At 53.0% G+C, this 20,193-nt stretch overlaps 1 protein-coding gene across 1 annotated transcript; it reads right to left on the bottom strand.

Annotated features, from left to right (window-relative positions):
- Positions 1-329: 329 nt before the first annotated feature.
- Positions 330-4,829, bottom strand: ZNF703 (zinc finger protein 703). Its single transcript, XM_055335558.1, has 2 exons — positions 4,251-4,829; positions 330-3,240 (listed from the first exon to the last, which is right to left on the bottom strand). The coding sequence occupies exons 1-2, from the start codon at positions 4,500-4,502 to the stop codon at positions 1,702-1,704; spliced, it is 1,791 nt and encodes a 596-aa protein (XP_055191533.1). The 5' UTR covers positions 4,503-4,829; the 3' UTR covers positions 330-1,701.
- Positions 4,830-20,193: the final 15,364 nt, after the last annotated feature.

Below are 20,193 nucleotides of genomic sequence, written 5' to 3'. Positions count from 1 at the left end.
GTGCCTCGAATCCAGGCCCACACTCCCTCCACCCTGTCCCCAGGAAATGTCAAGGACTTTGAAGTGAGCCTGGGAGCTAAATAACCAAGCAGAAAAAAAAAAAACCCATAAAGGCGGTTTTATGTTATTTGTAATGCGTTGGCAGAAGTTCTGTGTTTTTTTCCTCCCCCCACCTCCTTTCTTGAGGAAAGGCATTAAACTCGACCTTGAACGGAAATCTCAGAAGGAAACCATAAGGTATTTAAACAAGAATAAAGGAAGGACATCTGCTCAGGTGTCTGGAAGTGGGACAGTGGGTGAGGCAAGAGAGAAACACACCACGGTGTGAATATAGCCAAGTATTCCATTTATTAACAAAATAAGTCTTACCAAGGGAGAGCTCTGTTCATCTCAAACAGGCCCCACCCCACCCCCACCCCCCACTGCTGCATAAGACCAGGAGGGAGGGAAGGTGTGGGGAGAAGACCCAGGGTCCGAGTCTTCAATCCCAGTCACTGAGGGAGCCCACGGAAGCCCACGGCCAACTTGGGGATTCTGTTGGGTCAGGCCTGGGAGGGGGTGATGGGGCCACTGTAATCCATGTCCTCCCCAACTCCCCAGCTGTCTCCCGATGGAGCTACCAGGGTTGTATTGCCCTCTGATATTGCCAATGGTCTGCTTTGGAGGGATCTAGCCAAGAATCACTGACCCTACCCCTACCAGCAGGAGAGGGACCACTGCCCCAGTAATGGAGAATAAAACGTGACTATCAATGCACTTTGCAAAATATAAAGAGCAAAGTTTTATACCAGCAGGGCCTTCTAGGGCTTTTAATTGAATAAGATGAGCCCCACAGGTCCCCCACCAGCAGGCAGTGTGACTACCGGATGTCTGGAGCCATGAAGAGTCTGGAAGGTAGAAAGGCCTCTCTCTTGGGGTGGGGGGGAGCCTGCTGGTGGGGTTGGGGCTCTCAGTGCTCAGAGCAAGATAGACGAGCAAGGCTCTAATTTTGGGGGGCCAGGGTACAGACCAAGGGCCCCAGAAGGAGAGGGTGGCAGGGGAGGAATCACAGAGCAGAGTTCTGGGTCAGTAGAATGCACAAGACATCTTGCCACCAAGGCAGATCCCTGCACCCCCAAAATGCTTTACAAAAAATATCTCCTCTCTGTTACTCGTACAAAGGATAAAACAGAACCTCAAATGTAAGGAAACAAGAAGAAATGAAGGGGAAAGAGGGGGGAAAAGAGAAGGGAGAAATGTAGTCTTAACCATTAGGAAGCATGCAAGAAACGCCCCAGGAAGGGAAAACAAATAGAACCCCAGAACCCCAACTCTCCCTCCTCCCCCTAAAACCAAACCAATAAAAAAAAAAAAAGCAAAAGCAAAACAAACAAAAAAACCTTATATCTAAGAAAAAGAAAAAAAAATAAAAGAAAGGAAGAGCGGTGGGGAACATGTGGTTATTTGTGTGATTAATATTATTATTTGGGGAACACAGACTTTTTGCATACCATTGACTCGTGTGGGCCGTTAATGCACTTATATTCCCAGCTTGTAAGCTAACATTATAGTAAATAAATACACAGTCCGGTGGGGAGGGTCTGGGCGGGGAACCCCGGCAGGGAGAAGCAGTGGTGGAGGTTGGCAGCGGCGAGGCGGCAGGGGGGAGGAAAGGAGAGGGAGGGGGAAAGGAGGGGAGGGTGGGGGGAGCAAGAGCTGTAGTTACTGGTATCCCAGTGCGGAGGCTGAGGCTAGTCTCTGTCCGTACAGCGCATACGGTGAGTAGTAGGGTCCGGCTGTGGGGAGGGAGGGCACGGCCAGGCCCCCAGCTGTGGATAAGTGGCTCTTGCCATAGGGGTGGTATCGGCTCAGCCCCAAAGTGTGTGGACTCCGCAATGACAGCGACCCGGGGCTGCCCGGGGCGGTGGGCGGGGGGAGGTGCAGGTGGCAGGAGGCGGCGGCCGCGGCGGCCGCGGCGGCGCTGCCCAGGCCCGAAGCCCCGGGGTAGGCGGCCAGAAGTTTCTCGGCGCCCGGCAGGGCCGTGTGAGTCCGTAGGTGGCTGAGCAGCTCCTCTGAGGTGGCGAAGCGCTTGTCACAGGGCCCGCTGGCCGCCACCCAGTTGCAGCTGTGCGGCAGCGGTTCGTTCTGCAGCATAAAGCCGTAGGTGTAGAGCGGGTGGCCCGGGAGCGCGGCCTGGGCGGCGCTGGACGAGAGCGCAGCGGGCTGCAGCGGGTGCCCGGGGTACACCAGCGGGTAGCCCCCGGCCTTCAGGCTGGGCCCCGCGGGGTCGTGCGCGCTGCAGGTGGAGCAGCTGGAGCCGCCAAGGTGCGAGGCGCTGTGGTAACCTCCCAGGCAGTAGGGGTCGCGGCATAATCCCTGCAGGAAGGAGGGCGGGGAGGCCCCGGTGAGCGGGCTGGAGCTGGGGGGCTTGCCCGGGGGCAGGCCCAGGCCCCCTGACAGCTGGCCTCCCACGAGGCCAGACTTGCTAGGATCCAGGCCAGGCACAAACTGAGACGGGTAGCCGGCGTAGGCGCCCACGATGGAGCCGTGGTAGCCGATGCTGGAGGGTGGCAGCGGGAACACCGAGTGGCCCGGCTTGTAGGGGGACACGGGCGCCACGTGGCCGGCCCCCACCAGCGCCGAGGGCGGCTCGGACTTGCGCCCCGAGGCCCCAGCCTCGGCGCCACCACCGTGCGCGCTGGGCTCCGCACCGCTGCCGCGGCTCACGGCCGCAGCCTCCGGGCTGGGCTTGGGCTCCTGGTCTTTCTTGTCCAGCTCCCCGCCGCCGCCGCCGCCGCCGCCGGTCTTGCAGTCAGGGTGGTGCGGGGAGCCGCCGCGGGAGCCGCCGGGCGAGGACGACGACGAGGACGCGGAGACGGGCGCTCCATGCGGGGGAAAGGGCGTGCAGGCGGCGCTGGGGACCCTGAAGCCCGCCTTGTCTCCCGGGGACAAGGAGGATGCGGAGGAGGTGGACGACACGGAGGAGGAGCCGCTGTCTTTGCGGGAGTCGCCGCCGCCGCCGCCGCCGGAGCCCTTGGAGTAGGGCTTGAAGCTGGACTTGTCCTCGGCCGGCGAGTCCCCCAGCTGCTTGAGGGCCGCGGACGCGGCGCCGGCGCCCGAGCGGCCGGGGTCCTTCTCGGCTCCCAGCCCGTTGGCCGCCGCGGCCACCGAGTTGAGCTTGGAGGAGGGCGGCGGGTCCGGCTTGCCGATCTGCGAGCAAGTCTGGGCCAGCAGCGCCAACGGACTCTTCTTGGCGTCCAGCTGTGGGAGACAGCGGCAAGGGGAGGGAGGGGGAGGTGAGACCAGCAGGCCGCGGGGGCCGGCAGAGCGCCTGGGGAGCCGCGGCGCGGGGCGCGGGGAGCCCCGCGGCGGCGCGCCGGGGCGTAAAGGCCTCGGGGAGGGAGTCTGAGGGCGAGGGCCGGGCGGGCGCGGCGGGGCGGGGCGGCTGGGTGGAGCTGGGCTCGCAGGCCCGGGACGGGATCCGTCGGTCCACTGCGCCCCAGAGCGCGGCGCAGGCCCGGGAAGCCGGGCGGGGGCCGTGGCCCACCAGGGGCCGCCGCGGGAGCAGGTGGCTGGGCTGCAGCCGGGGCTGGGGGAGGGGCTGCGACTCGCCCCCGACCCTCCGACCTCCCCCTCCCCTGTGCCCAGGAGAAAACTTAGTCCTTCAGTTTGGGCAACTTCGCTTGGGACGGGTTCTGGCGCTGGCGCCGCGAGGCAGGGGCCGGGACAGGCGCCTTCTAAAGCTGGGGCCGCCGTTGGCCGCTCTCGGTGGCCCCTCCCTCCCGGGGAGGGCACCCAGGGAAGTGGGAGGAAGAAAGACCTGGGCTCGGGAGTGCGGGGCGTAGCGCGCTCCAACCGGCTGGGACCGAGGCGGAGTGGGGCGGGGGTGAGCCGGCTTCAAAGAGACCACACGGGCGTTTGGGGGGCTGGGGGCGGGCAGGAAAGGCCCAGGCGAGATCATCATTAGCCTGGAAGCTGGGTGCCAGACGAAAAGTAAAGGACCCAGTGGAGACTCCAAAAACAAACCCAATCCAAGAGGAAACACGTAGCTCTGAAAGGCGAGTGTGGAAGGGGCAACCTTCCACGGAGGAGCCTGCGGAGAACCGGGTGGACTCCGACCCTGCTCCCGCGGTCCCTCCTCACCCCGTCCGCCGGCCTGGCCGGACCTGGGCGTCGCACGGAGCCCCGGGGCGCAGGGAGTAGGGCCGCGGGCCCGGCAGCGGTGGGCGGAATGGGGCCGGCGCTGGGCGGGCAGCGACTGGGAGACTGACCTCAATGGGGCTGACGGGAGTGGAGGACAGCGGCTGCAGGTACTCCGGGTGCAGGAGGTGGCCGGTGTGAGCGCTCAGCATCTTCAGGACCCGGATCGGGAGCCGGTTCGCCTGGCGCAGGGGGTCCGCCGGGGGCAAGAAGGACACCGCCGCCGGCACCGCCGGCCTCTTCCCGCCGCCGCCGCCGCCGCCGCTGCCGCTGCCGCTGCTTTCGGGTGTCCTTGGGTTAGATCCAGCGGGCGAATCGCTCATTTGGAGGAGGCAGCGCCACTGGGGGGGCGGGGAGGGAGGGGGAGCACCGGGGAGGCGAGCTCCCGGGGCGGGTGGGCTCGCTCCGCGGCGCCGAGCGCGGTGCGGCAGTCGCTGCGCCTCCACCCCTCCTCCTCCTCCTCCGCCGCCGCCGCCGCCAGCCCCGGCGAGCCACACAAAAACCTTCGCCTTCCCCGAGCCGCACGTCAAATAGCCGCGATCGGCAGCCACACTTCAAAGGGATCGCCGCGCCCGCCCAATCGCAGCTCTCGCCGGGACCCCGGGGCGGGGAGAGCGGCGGGCGGAGGCCGGCGCCGCCGGTGGGAGGGGAGACCCTTAAAGGGGCCTCGCCCGCCGCCGCCGCCGCCGCCGCCGCCGCCGCCGCCGCCGCCGCCGCCTCGGCCCCCACCGCCAGCCGCGCTCCTCCCCTCCCCCCGGCCGGGCCGCCCTGCCCCGGGGTCCCAGAGAGGACGAGACTTCCCCGGGGCCCGGGACTGCGCGCCCTAGCCTCCGCGGGCTTGCCAGTCCTCTCCCCTCTCGCTTCACAGCCGGGGGCGGGGGGTGCTCGCTGGGTCCGGGTGGGGCGGGGCGGGGTGGGGTGGGGTGAGGGGGCTCCGCCGCGGCCGAGTCCCAGCCTCCCCCGGAGGCCGCCTGGGGGCGGGCCGCGCCTCGGGAGCTCCAGCCTAGCTCCAGCCTGGCTCCGGCCTGGCTCCGGCCCGGCTCCCGCTGGGCTCCCGCTCGGCTCCCGCTCGGCTCCGGCCCGGCTCCGGCCCGGCTCCCTTCCCCTAATGGGCTTCTCCCTGGTGTGAGGACTTGGAAGCGCCCGAGCCCTGGAGGCGTCCACGGCTCTCGGGACGCGGCGTGGCCGCTCCAGCTACTTTGAGCCCGTCCGGTCCGAAGCCTGCGAGTCTGAGGACTCCCTTCGGGGGTGCGATGGTCGCGACCACGCGCGGTGTCCCAGCTGTGCCCGCAGCCCGGACTCGCCCGGCGCGCGCTGCCTGCACAGATTCATAGGCTCGGCCTTGGGTGTGTTTCAGGTTTCGTATAGTGTCTGTTTGGAGGCGCACAACTCCCTTACTGCATCGCGCCTGACTGCTGTTTTGGGGGGCTCCAGGATCGCTGGAGGGGCCAGTATCCCATTGGAGGGGGGAGTCTCTCTCTCTCTCTCTCTCTCTCTCTCTCTGCTGCACGTCGATACCGATTCCAGAGATGCGCCTTCCCATTCCCATCTTTTCTTCTCGTGGGGGAAAATGCACTAGCTTTTCCCAGGGAATTTTTGGAATAAAAACTTTTTGTTAAAAATAACAATACCCTCCTCCAACCGCCCTCCCTCCGCCTTTTAGATGAAGTGTGTATTGCCAGCTTAGCGCTTGGCAGAGATTTTACAGAGTCATAGCACTGACATTAAAGTTCCCGGTTGGCGGATCATCAGAAGGTGAAGCTGGTCCTTTGTGCGCCGGCCTCTAGGGAGACCACTTTCCCGTGCTCTCAGCGGCCAGTGGAGGCGCGCTGGTGTCACCGCCTCCCTTCGAGTACCACTTTCCCAGACCCAATCCATCACTCTGATTGTCAGGCCTGTCACTTGGGGCATATTGCTTTGGGACTACCCGTCCCTGACTCTGCCGCGTGGATCTACGCCTTGAAACAACATGAGAACCCAAGGTGGGGGTAGGTGATTTCAAAGGGGTTCTTCGAACAGAAAGAAATAACTATCACGGAAATAACAAATAAGCATCCCGTACATTTATCATGCTCAGTAAAGAAGACAGCAGGCACCACTCCCAGGCCATATCAATCATACACTAAACTAAATGTAGTCCCTGCATCCCTGCTGTTTTTTTTGGGCAGTATGCATAGGCCTCTTAGAGATTACACAGGCTCTTTCTACCCCAGTTTTAATCCTGGTAGAGTCAGGTTGACACCAATGCTAAGGGATGCCCTGGCCAGGAGATATCTTTCATTTTGCAGCAAGAGAGGGTACAAGGAGTGTGTGTGTGTGTGGGGGGGAATCCCATTTATGTGGTGTTCTCTGTGTCTCCCCTGCCCTTTCTCATGCCAGTCTCTGTGCTTTCTGACATCATTGCCACTGCCAACACCACATTTACAGGTCCTTTGCAGAGCTGCTGCAACCTACAAGGCTGTTTGGCCTTGGGGAGATTGCTACCCAGACAGAACAGAAGAAAGCCTTATGGACTGGAAAAGGGTGAGACTCCATAGGCACCCTAGAGGAGGACTAGCTGGGAAGAGAGAGACCCAGGAGGCAGAGAGATGAAAGACTCCTTCTTGATTATTGTAACCAGCCCAGCTGTGAAAGCCAGCCAAGAAATCCTTCCAGGACCCAAGCAGATGTGTGTTAGGGATGATTAATGGGAAATCAGTTGGGAGCAAAGGGGAGGGGAGAGAGAAGAGGAATTTAGAAGGAAAAGAGGAGCAGGGGGCAGCAGAAAGGAGAGAGGGTAGAAGAATAGAGGACAACAGTATCTATTTGGAGAGGAAAAGAAAAAAAGGGTAGTAGTTGAAAGGAGAAAGGAGGGGGTGAGGATAGAATGATCAGGTTCTGGGTGGAAGGTGAGCAATTTGCTTTGGTAGTGATATACTGTCCTTACCAAAAAAAACCCAAAACAGAACAAAACAAAACAAAACAAAAAACAAATTGGGGCACCTGGGTGGCTCAGTTAAGAGTCCAACTCTTGGTTTTGGCTCAGGTCATGATCTTAGGGTCCTAGGATCGAGCCCTGCATCAGGCTCTGCACTCAGCACAGAGTCTGCTTGAGATCCTCTCTCTCCCTCTCCTCCTCTGCCCCGCCCCTACTCCTGCTCTCTCTCCCTCCCTCTCTCTCTCAAATTAAAAAACAAACAAAACAAAACAAAACAAAACAAAACAACCAAACACCCATGCCCTTAGGTCATAGCAATGATCACCGATAGGAACAGTGGATGCCTGACAGCGCTGAGGTCAGACCAGGCCTGTTTTCCCCTCTCCTGGAAAGTGCTAGCAAGGGAATAGGGACAACTTTCCTTTCAGGGTGCTGGTGAGAGCAGCGGGGCTCCTCTGGCTAAATCCACCCAATTGCCTTAGCCAGGCCAGAGGCCTAATTAAAACACCACTAGATGATTACTATAATCAGTATTTGACATTCATTTAGCTGAAATGCTAACCTATAGAGTCCTAAATGGGGGCTCCAGTGGCCTACAGCAAGGGCAGTTTTCAAAGGAATGGCTTGTCACTTGGGAGAGAATAAGGCTCAGTCTTCAGTTGGGCCATATTTATTGAGGGTCACCTGTAGGCAGAGCATGGTGCTATAGGGGAGTGGTTGAAAAGCCCATGTAAGATGTTGTACAGGGCATCTGGCACTCGTCCTTGCCTTGTGGAAGAGTGACAGGTGTATGGTTAAGGAGCCTCCCTCTCTCTAGGGCCTGTTCAGATTGCCCTGGGAGTGAGCAGCACCATTAAGATAGGATGCGGTGAAGGAGAGGGGATGCCCCATGCCATTGTGTTGAAGCATAGCCATTCCATGAGTTGGGCACTCCATAAGCATTAGGTACTGTTATCCCTATTTCCACCTGAAGAGAGCGAAGCTGGAGGGGTTAGTCTCTTACCCAAAGTCACTTGACTGGTGAGTGGTAGAGCAGTCACTTGGATTTGGGTCTCTCAGAGCCAGGCCTTTGAACCATGCTGTGGTGGGCTGAGGCAAGGCAACCTCCCTTCCCTCTTCCCCATGTGTAAAATGTTAGAGTGGCCTCGTCGGAGTCAGGAGGCCAGAAGTGGACACTGTGTGGCCACATGTTCAGTGCTTGGCACAGGAGAGTTCCGGGATGATGGTGATACATCAGCTGCATCCGTGGGGGCTATTGCTAGAGAAAACAGTCATAGCAGCAACTGGATCCGGAGCCTCTCAGCACTGGGGATTGCCACCCAAGACCCCAGCTGTCCCAGAATTTGACCAGAGTGGGAGTGCCCCTCCCCCAGCCTCCAATCAAAACGTGTCTTTTTAAAAAAATGCACCCCCCCAAGCCATTAAGAAAATCCTTTAGGAAATTCTTAATATTTATAGGTTTTTTTTTTTTCCACTACTTCGATTTACAGAAAATTCGTCACCCAGGAGAAAATGCCTGAGTCAGGTTGAGAGCTGGAGGTAGTGGATTTGTTGTGTGGGGTTAATGTGGAGTTTTCAGTTTTCAGTCCTTGCAGAGCCAGAATTGCCTGAATAATCGCCTCTCTCTGCATAACACTCAAACCCTAATGGCAACAACGTGAAATAATATCTCACTGGGTAACTATTTACATTTTTTTTTTTTTACAAGCCGTAAGAACTCTGAAAAAGTCTGCCTCATAGAGGACTTGGTCTTCCTCCCTGGCGCTTAATATCTTTCAGCGGCTGGCAATTACTGCCTTGGCCAGGAGCCCTGGTTTAGGGCTGCATTTAGGGCCCTGGGAGGCACTTCCACCGTCTGCCCCATCCCCAGCTTCAGACACAGCCCTGGGCAGGAGAGGGCCCGAGGGGCAAGAACAGCTCCCTCTTCTGTGCTCTCACGGTTGTGCTGTGTCCTGGAGTTACACTCATCACTCAGTATCGGCCCTCGTTTGTTTACTTGTCCGTCCTCCCATCGGACTGTGACTGCTTCTGAATTGTCGGCCGCCTGCTTGTGTTCTTACTGCCCAGCAATAGCATCACAGTGGTCAGCTCCAGGAGCCAAGCACTGTCGCAGGTCCTTTGCCCACAGGATCTCATCTAATCCATACAGAAGCCTGAAGGCATAGGTCCTCTCCTATCCCATTTCATGGCAGAGGACTTGGGGGTTAAGTCACTTGCCCAAAGTCTCAATGCATGAGAGGGGGGTGGGGTGAGATATGAATCTAGGGAAGTCTGGGTATCCTGAGTGCCCCGTGAATGTTTGCTGCTGAATGCACGAGAATTTTACCTGTGCAGGGCTATTTGTTTTACATTAGTATCTTTTCCCAAATCCGTGTTTCATCATTCCCACCTCCACCCCCACCGGCCCCAACAATTTTCTGAGTTATTTTGGGCAGGTGTTTTCATCTCTTTGGACCGATGAAGAACAGGACACTGAGGGTTTTATGGGGAAGTCTCAAGTCACACAGGGAATCACTGGCAGAGCGCTGGAGAAGAGGCCCCCTGGTTCTCCTATCAGGGCCCACTACAGCCTAGATGGGGAGGTAACTCCTTTTGATAAAAGAGGGAGGAATTAAGTACTTTCCTCCCGTAGAATTTCCTTTGGAGATGTGGTGGGAAGGAATGGACAAAAGGAAATGTAGGCTGGAGCTTATCATCAAGCCCTGGTGTTTGATCCGGTCCTTGAGCAGGGTGCTTTGAAGAAGTGGTTTCATTTATCTCCTATCAGCCCCCAGGGAGATAGGCAGGGCTGGCCTGGGAGAGCAGTGGGAGTAGGTGTGCTTTTGAAGCTCTTCTCGCTTCCTCTGCCCCGCCTCTTACGCCCCATACATCCACCTCAGCCCTGGGCATTCACCCTTGACTACTTTGTTCCTTTGAGCCTCCAAATTTCTTAGAGATTTCTCTTAAATTGCAAATCCTTCGGGGAGGGAGGAACCCTATTTTAATAGTCAGCCAATGCCTCAGTTATGATTAGCAGGCAGTGAGTATGCCACCCAGGGTAATAAATAACATTTACTGAGCACTTACTGAGTGCCAGACACTGTTCTGAGCTCCTTGCATGAACTCATTTAGGTGGGCACTATTATTATGCCTGTTTTATTGGCGAGGCAGTGAGGTCCAGAGTGGTGAGGTAATTTGTCCAAGTTCCACAGCTAGAATGTGCTCAGACCAGGATTCAAACCCAAGTAGTTGTTTCCGGAGCCAATCTACTGTGTGCAGGGCTGAGGGGAAGGAGGCCCTATAGCGGGGAGAAACTGAAAACAAATGCCTTTAGTTGTTTCCCAGAGCCCTGGTCTTCTCAATCAGGATTTCCCTTTCATCTCTAGGAAGGACAAGATTGTGGACAGGAAACAGAGGCAGAGAAAGAAGTGAGGGGAACATTCATTTAATTAATTAAACTGGATTGTATTAATTCATTCAATGACTATTTATTGACCACTTGGTTGGCACAGGTTTGCGGTGATCCTAAGGTGGATAAGGACCAGAGCAAGGCTGCATGCACATTCCACAGCTTTTGAAAGGCAGGGCAGCCCTTTCTTTTAAAAAATATTTTATTAATTTATTTGAAAGGGAGAGGGAGAAGCAGACTCTCTGTTAAGCAGGGAGCCCAACGTGGGGCTCGATCCCAGGAACTCGGGATCGTGACCTGAGCTGAAGACAGGTGCCTTACTTGTGTGGAGTGCTATCTGATGCCTGACTGAACCACCCAGGTGCCCCAGGCCTTTCTTTTGAGGGGAAGGATCTGTGTGCTTCTTTTGCAAATTAAAAAAAAAAAATGTCAGGAGGGCTAAACTTAAATCCAGCTTAGTACCCCATAGTTTAGTTACCCACTGTTCTTAAGTGCATTTACTCAAAGTTAAATTCAGATGCACTAATATTTACCGAGCACCCTGGGGGTGCCAGTATAAACTGTCCTAGGTGTGTTCATCCACTGTCTCATTTAGGTATAAGGGGAGTTCCAGAGTAGAATGAAGGCCTCTGAAGGGGAAGCAAGGAATGTCTCTGCCGGCACACCCTGCTCCTATGTGCTGAGCTTCCACTGGCTGGAACCAGTGGGCACCACAGGCCCTCCTGAAGATCTCCCTTGGTCTGTGGCAGACTGTGAGAATGATGTTTCAATGATCCTCCACTTCTGGGGGTTAAGCCTTTAAACTTGCCAAGAGCGTGCATGCCTCTAGGCTGGACTCGCCACTGGCTAGGATGTGCAGCTTCAAACTCATTTCAGCAAAGACAATTAGAGAAAAAGGGGAGAGCTGCTCAGGCAGTGGCTCAATTATCACTGGTCGTATTTGATGAAACCAAATTCCAAGATGTCAGAACAATTTCAAGGAGTCTTTATTTCGGTGGCCCTCTGCCAGCCTCTGCTCAGAGAAGGAAACCTAAGAGGCCGGGTCCCCACTGAGCCCTTGGCCAGAAATATCCAACCCTAGTGGTCCATTCAGAGTGGGGATTTACATAATGAACCCCCTCTGAAAGTGATTTAAATTATTTTTTTATTTTATTGAAAAATGCATTTATTTATTTATGATGAAGTGCATTCCCATGGCACCAAATTCCAAAGCTGTGAGAATGTACAGTGAAAATACCTCCCTCTTGCTAGCTCATTTCTCTCCCCAGTGCATCAGTGCTATGAATTTGTGGGCTATCCTTCCAAAGATCTTTTGTACATATATTAGCAAATATGTGTATATTCTTTCCTTCTTTAATACACAAACAGTGACATATTTAAAAAATTATTCTGCACTTGATTTTTTATTTTTATTTTTTTCTTAAAGATTTTATTTATTCATGAGAGACACAGAGAGAGAGGCAGAGACATAGGCAGAGGGAGAAGAGGGCTCTCTGCAGGGAGCCCGGCGTAGGACTTGATCCCAGGACCCCGGGATCACACCCCTAACCAAAGGCAGACACTCAACCACTGAGCCACCCAGGGGTCCTGCACTTGCTTTTTTTTTTTTCTTTAAATTTGATATATTTTTGAGATTGCCTCATATCTATCTATCTATCTATTTATTTATTTATTTGCCTCATATCTATTTATTTTTTAGTTTCCTGGCATTGTTACACAGACATGCCACAGTTTATGTGATTGGTCCTCTACTGGTGGACATTTGGATGGTTTCTAGTCTTGCCACTGCATGTATATACATAGTATATGGGTATATATAGAATATATATCATTTTCCATGTGTGCTAATATGACTATAGGGTGATATTCCTAGGAGTAGAATTGCCAGGGCAAAAGCTACATGTGTTCAAAACAAGCTCCCTTTAACATGCTTGGGAGGCGGGGCTTAGAGTGAATTAGAAGTTCAGCTGAGGGACTCAGGCAAGGAAACATGGAGGACATCTCAGGGACTTGCCGGTCACATTCATTTGGAGAACCTGAAAGGTCCATTTCCATCTTTGGATTTGTTTATTTATTTATATTTTTTAAAGACTTTATTTATTTATTCATGAGACACATACACACACACACACACACACACAGAGAGAGAGAGAGAGGAGGGGGGGGGCAGAGACATAGGCAGAGGAAGAAGCAGGCTCCTTGTGAGAAGCCCGATGCCAGACTTGATCCCAGCACCCTGGGATCACGACCTGAGCCAAAGGCAGATGGCTCAACCACTAAGCCACCCAGGTGCCCCTCAATCTTTGGATTAAAAAAAAAAAAACTAAACATGCATGCTTCTCATGACCCTGCCTTCTCCCTTCCCACCTTCTCCTTCATTTCATAAAAGAAAAAGGAGGAGAAGAATATTCAAGTCTGGCCTAAAAGAATCCAATACAGCAAACTTTTGAAAGAGTAAGCCTCAATAAGAACTCTGTATCTTCTAGACCTTCCTTGTTAGTGCTCACCGAAAGGCAAAAATTTGTGCTGAAGACAATACAGGAAATGGGTTTGGTAGCATCAGTTAGGTTTATCTCTAGTCCTAACCATGAATTTCCAGAAGAAGGCCTGTGAAACATGGCAAGACGTCAAATCATGAAATCAACAATTTACTGTTAGTCCAGTGCTCACCGAAGCAGGTAGGTAGTTTTAATTTTCATTTTTTTTTTTTATTTTTCAAGGTGCAAAAGGGTATGTATGTATGATTTCTCAACAAGGGTGTAGCTTTTTGTTGCCAAGACTCATAGCAGAAGCACTACCCTGGTCCCCTCACTTCCAGGCCTAGGCCTGGGCCTCTTCAGGTGCATAGCTGAGTCAAAGCTCACTTTTTATTAGTAACCTTGACCCGGTAGCAATGGGAAGAACCATCAGGACCAGGCAAAGTGTTGATAAGCTTTTGAAATTCGGATAAATGTGCATTCCAAGATGCCTAAGGTAAAATTCTAACATCTTGAAGAACTTTTCTCAGGCATCCTGAGGAACCTCTTGCATGTCTCCCAGGGCCCTGTCATGGATAAGTTCAACACAACCACTTTCTGCCACACCCTCTCTGTCTTTCTCATTAATTTCCTTAAATGGAGAAATCATTAAGCAAATGACTGAACAAAACAACAAACAACCCAAGCAGCCAAAGCCAGAAAAACTACAGAAGTTCAAAAATCACCAGTAGACAAGTAGACAGTGTCCTCTTCCTTTTGTTCATTCCTGTTCGAAGTCAGGCCTGAAGGAGCTCTCAGAGGTCCCTGCCCAATCTCGGTGCTGGGTGAATTTTTCACCACTGCAGTCAACATGCATAATGACAATCTTATTTATGACAGGAGACATGTTTTAAAACAGTTGTTTTAAAACAACTGACAGAGCTGCAAGATGGAACACGACAAGAAAGTGCGATTTTTTTTGGAGGGGGTGGGGCGGGGGGATTGGCTGCTGGCACAGGAGGATGGTATTTTCCTTATTAAAAGTTGGAATTCATCCTTTATTTCTGGAGCAAGTCAAGAAAATCATCAAGGAAGAAAACTAGGGTAGGAATATTGCATAATGATAGTACTTGGAAGCCTGGATGGTTGGGCTTGGGCTTGCCCTTGACTTGCTTCTTATTGGGCTTTCCAAAGACACAATGCTATATGCAAGTGTACAGGCAGTTTGGGGGCCAGAAAGAGCGGAGCTCTGCTCTCCAGCCCCACATCCCCCTGTTCGATGGATCTAGGCAACTCAACAAGTGTCTCTGAGGCCCCAAGATACCTGCCCTTGACATGATGTTCACAGTCCAGGTGGAGGATGCAAGTTGGACACTCTCAGAATGGCGAGAGAACAGTATTGGCTTTATACAGATGGCTCTTTTCCTGTGCGTTAAGGGAAGAGAAATAAACTGTTCTCTCCCGTGTTTTAGGAGAAAACTCTTTCACGGCCAGCATGGGAAACTGTGATCTCCTTCTTATAGTTGTTCCTCCCTGTGAGTCTAGAGGGAGAATCACAGATGCTGAAACCTTACCTGGTTTGACTCTGACCCTACAGGAGAAGAAAAACAGAGCAAAATTAAACACTGCAAAAATTAAGAGCAAAGAAAGGAAAGTAGGGAAAAGTTCATTCTAACTTGGATGAGAAAGAAGCTACTGTCCTGACTGTAAGAGTGAATTTTAAGAAAGTATCTGAAACTGGTAATGGGACCCAGGGCATGGGAAGGTATTGAAGTACTCCTGACATCTTTTTAGAAAGCTTTTGTTTGTTTGTTTGCTTGGGGACTACGTGTGATGGGGAAGCATTGATCAGAAGCAGTCAACTGTGTTGAGGGATCTTTGACTCTTTCTTTCCTTGGTTTCTGGACATGATCATGTTGACATGGGATCTACTGGGTTAATTAAACAAGCTCATCTCTTTTTATTCCGACAGTGATACAGCCCAGGCCTGCGGGCTGTGCACCCAGGAGCCTGCTTATACTCAGTTGCAGGACTGGGCTCCCCCTTGCCCCTTTAGCTCAGACCTGGGCAGGATGCATAGTTAAAACATTGACCACTTCTTCCTTGGGGACATGGATGCAGACCTTCTTAGAACACCCCTGCCCCCTCAACCACTGTGCAAGCAAAGCAGGATATTGGTTTCTTAAACCTCACTGTGTTTTGCCAAATCAGAGTGTTAATACCCCCTCCTCCCCCACTCTGCATGAATTGGATTACTTAAAGCATCTTTCCAGAGACGTCAGCAGTTTAATAGAGGCAATAAGTCAGGGCTGCCCTTGTGTTTTATTTTTCTGCCAGTATTTAGTTAATTAAAGAATGCAAATTAAAACACCTTAATTTATATAATATCAATACCAACGCCTTAAAACATTTGGCATAACCACTCTGGCACGTCCCTTACATAAACTCTTCAGAGCAGTGCTAATAAAAATGAAAAAAAGGTTGTAAATCAAATTTAATTTATTCATCTTCTGTTTGGTACAAAAGCATATGCCAAACTCTAGTTATTTATGAGCGCGTCATAATAATAGGCATTTTTGTTGGGTTGCAGATGACAAAAAAGGTTTTTCTGAGGGATGTGTGTTTTAATTGTCTTTAGGTGCAGCTGTTTTATGGGCTCTGATCTCTAAGATTTATATTTTTACACCCCTATCTTCAGAAAAAAAAATAGATTTAGATACCGAAAAGCACAACGAGCCTAAAAACATGGCAACATCCGCTCACAAAGGCACCTGCAACCGTCCATATGTAGATAGACACATACACCATCCGTCCTATGGAGTATGGATCTTCAGGTGAGATAAAAGGTTGGTGATTTATATCCGATTTCTTAAATATTCCATTAAGAGGATTATCTCACAGGAGGCTCAGATACAGACAGCGTCGGAAGGGATTTGGTGCGCAGCTGCTTCCTTGGAAGCCTTGGAGATGAACTACATGTACGTGAATGAATCGCTGAACAACCATTTTCGTCTTTCCCCGCCTTTGTTGATATATTCCTTCTTTGTCTGGTGGATCTGAGCATAGAATACATTTTATTCAGTCTTGGAGGAAGAACAGTAGGCTCCATTCAGGGGTACTGAGGGATGGCGTGTTCTCCCTGCTTCCCGTGGCAAAGCTCCCTGTGCAATCATCCTTCTCAAACTCCCTTGCTCACCCAGCTTTCGGCTCTGCTCTGCTCAAACAGGTCTGGGGCAGGTGGGAGAGTTGAGAGAAGTTTTGGAAAAACCCTCTCCACCCTGACCCCATCCTGAAAAACCCAAACAAATTCACACATAGGACTCTCTAGCCAGCCCCTGGCCTCCCTACTTGGAAACCCCAGCACAATACTGTGCCCTATTCTATCCGTTATCTTTTAGCACGAGCATTATGAGCTGGGTGGAAGAGGTAGGATACCGGGGATCCCCACGTGGGGAAGTGATGGGCAGGAGAGGCAAGTGGCATCTTTCTGTGACCGTGACAGCTGTGGGTCCTGGGCTGCCACGAGGGTTGTGGGGAGAATGCAAAACCCCAAAGAAAACACAGTTCAGTAAGTAGATGCTTCTTTTTTATGGGGGGGGGGCGGGTACCAAGGAAAGCGAGAGAAGGTCTTAGAAAATTTCACTTCCTCCAGCCCCCATAACCTCCCAAGCTCCTCTACTTTCCCACTCTGTAGTGTCCCATTGGGTTATGGGAAAAAAACAGAGTGTGGTATGACAGATAGGCCAGCCACTCAAGGGGCCCCCTGAGCTCTGCTCTGCACCAGGACGCTGAGGATTGGAGTCTCAGGGCAGCGCCGGAGGGAGCACTGTGGCCAGTCCCTCAGGGTGTCCACATATACTTCCCCACGTGCAATCGTGGGCAGATTCTCTCCCTCTTTTTCTTGCTACATGTCATCTTTAAAAGCTAATTTTGACCTTTATATTTATTTATACCCCTCCTACCTCTGTAAAGATATGAGGTCGCTTACAATTCAAATAGCAGATACAGTAAAACCTGAAGCCGTTAACAGAAAAGTAACAAGATCAGAGCCAAGTACAAAAGAGGACCGGGAGGAAGAAGCAGAGTTATTATACCAGAGGGGGAAGAAATTTAGATTAAGGAAAGCTAATGCAATTGAGAACAAAACCCAGCTCCTAACTCCCTGGTAGCGTGGTGGGCGACTGCCAGCTATTGTAATAACTGTAGATTATTGTACCTCAAAGGCAAGTTTAAATGCCCACTGAGGGTTCACTGGCCCCATGAGCTTGGTCAAGCTCCTTCAGCTCTCCAAAGAATCTCTGTTTCCTCATCTGTAAAGTGAGGATTAACTCACTCATCATGGGGCTTTTATGAGAATGCATTTCAACAATGGCAGTAGCTCTCTTAGATAGCTACTCTTCTAAGTGGTTTATTTTATTTTATTTATTTGTTAGAGAGAGAGAGAGAGAGAGAGGGAGAGAGGGAGAGAGAAAGCGTGAACAAGGAGAAGAGGCAGGGGGAGAAGCAGACTCCCCACTGTGTGGGGAGCCTGATGCAGGGGCTCTATCTCAGGACCCTGAGATCACGACCTGCGCAGGAAACACTTAAATGACTGAGCCACCCAGGCAATTTTTATAAGTGTTTTATGTGGATATTTTAAACATCTTTTAACACCTCTGACATTGTTATAAAGGCATTGTGTCACATATTGTTTCACAGCGTGTTCTTTCCCTATTGGATCTAAAATCCAGGTGCATGGTGGATTAGACATGTTATTAACCCATTCAGCCCTCACACTAACTTTACGAGGTTGGTGATCTTTTTGTCCCATTTTACAGATGAGGAAACCGAGGCATAGAAAATTTAAATGACTTCTCCAAAGGCTGTAGCTGGCAGGCAGTGGAGTTGGGAATGTGATCCCAGGCTATCTGACTTCACTGAGACACTATACTGTTTTTCGACAACCATTTCAGCAACATGCGCTTTAATGAAATTTCAGTGTTGGGCACTGGGAGCATAAGCTGAAAAGATGTGTACTTGCCCTGGAGGACCTGACTCCACTAGTCCATGTAAACAGGCCACATCTTGCACTACTCAGCGCATCAGTGGAAATCGACCGCAGGCATAGAGGCAGAGAGGGGAGGGATGATTAGCTGCTCTGAAGCCACTGTCCTAGGGTTCGGCTTTACAGTAGCAGCTACCCCTCTAGCACGTTAGGAGAAACACATGTTTTCTTGGCTCTGAGAGGGATCTTTTGGGTGGACTTCCAAATGATAGGTGTTGGACAACTTCAGTGAACGTGTTGGAATAGTGGAGAACAAAAAGCACAGGGGTCTCAGCTGTGGCCATTTTAAATATATGGACACTGGAGGAGAGCTGCGGGGCAGCAGATCTTAAGGGAGCATCTTGCTCTCAGGAAGGTTTAGAAGTGGCCTTTGGGGCGGAGACTATGCGAGATGTTTGGCTCTCAAAGTAAGACTAGAGGCTCTGTCCTTGGACACTCATAACAGGAGACTAAAAGGCCAGGCGAGGACCTGAAGAGGACAACAAGAATTAACCACCTGCTTGGAATAAGAAAACGTAGCTTCCAAAGGAATGGGACAATCATCTCTGGGATGCAGTGAGGTGTGGTGAAGGAAGGAGCTGACTTGGAGAAAGGGTATCTGAATTTGAGAAGTGATTTTGCCTCTTGGGACCACATTCCCCTTTGAATCTCAATTTTATCATCCGTCTAGGAGGGCATAAGGACAACACACTTATTACCTCACACAGTTAAAAGACCAATTAAGATAATATACGTGAAAGTGCGTTCCAAACTAGATAACTATGCCATGTGAATTATTTAATACAGGGGAAAAAGAGAAAAGCACACGGGAGGGGCCTTGCCCCCAGTCTGGGGCAGTCACTAAAGAGGCTTGTCTTAGGACTTGAAGCTTCTCCTGGCTGGGGTGTCACTGACCCCCCCCCCGCCCCCAACCTCCACCTAGTGAGTAAGCTTGGAGTTCTGGGACTCTGTCCCCTGGGTGAGGGTGGGGTCCCTGCCCCCCCTTGCCCCCCAGCCCAGCCAGCAGCAGGTGAGCGGACCTCACCCAGCAGCAGGTGAGGAGACCTCACCGGGCACGTCTTCTTCCCCACCCAAGTAAAGTTCAGCAGCCGGGAAATCAGAACTTAACAACACAAAGCAAACAAACAAAACCAAAACAAATCCGTTCTGACAGAACTTCCCTGATAAAGGACATTTCCTAATATTTCAAACAGCATAAAGCCTATATTATGAAAGCCTCTTCTGGACCAAAGGAGAACGGGCTGCAAGTCCGGGGGGGCCTCAGTCCCCGGGGTCTGAGGCCCCCGCCCTGCCCCTGCGCGGGAGGCCCGGGCCCGGGTGCGGGCAAGGGTGCGGGATCTGGAGGCCTGGGGGGCGCCACTCCGCCTTTTCTGGCCTTTCCCGAGAGCGAGCGGGAAGGAGGAAGTGGGAGGAGAGGGGAGGGGCGGCGGACGCGCGGCGGGGGCGCGCGGGGCGCGGGGCGCGGGCCGGCGGGGCGCGGGGGCGGGGCGGGCACAGGGAGGCGGTGGGGCGCGCGGACCCCGCCGCGGGGGGTCCCGGGGCCCCGCCGCGCCCCCCCCTCCCCGCCCCCGGCTGCAGACAAAAGGCCATTTCTGAGTTACTCCGAAAATGTGCTGCTCCCGAGGCGCGGGCCGGGGCCGCGGGGCGCGATCGTGGGCCGAGCGCGGCGGCGGCGGAGGGCGCTGTCATTCACCGGGAACCCTCCGCGAAGGGGCCCGTCAACTTCCCCTGCCTTTGAAGTGACTGGGATGGAGGTGCTCAATTAAAAGCCCATCAGTCTGTAAGTAAATCAACGCCTATCAGGCTTGTCACATCAAACAAACGATTATTACCCCAGCCCGCCCACCCCATTAATCTGGCTGTTCCTTCTTGACGGCTCAGGGTCAGGGCACCGTAAATCCTGTACTGGATTGCCGCCACCTGGACCCGGATGAAAGCGCCGGCGCGGCCCGGGGACCCGGGGAGGGGGCGGGGAGGGCGGAGCGGGCGGGGGGGGGGAGGGGAGGGCGGGGACGGGGTCTGTGGCGGGACGGACGCGCCAAGACGTGACACGCGGAGTGACCGAAGGGGCCCGGGTGCTCAGAGAAATGCGGAGAGAGAGCCCGAGAAAACAGACCAGGAACGAAGTCACTAGAAGAAGAGGCCCGAAGTGATGGAGACAGGTGCCATAAAGACTCACCCAGGATGTCGGGAACGGATGGAGGCTTCT

The sequence above is a fragment of the Nyctereutes procyonoides genome, unplaced genomic scaffold (genome assembly GCF_905146905.1).
Source record: "Nyctereutes procyonoides isolate TBG_1078 unplaced genomic scaffold, NYPRO_anot_genome, whole genome shotgun sequence".
Taxonomy (NCBI): domain Eukaryota; kingdom Metazoa; phylum Chordata; class Mammalia; order Carnivora; family Canidae; genus Nyctereutes; species Nyctereutes procyonoides.
Note: the sequence above shows the minus strand (reverse complement) of the source record. Positions and strands in the feature narration are given on the sequence as shown.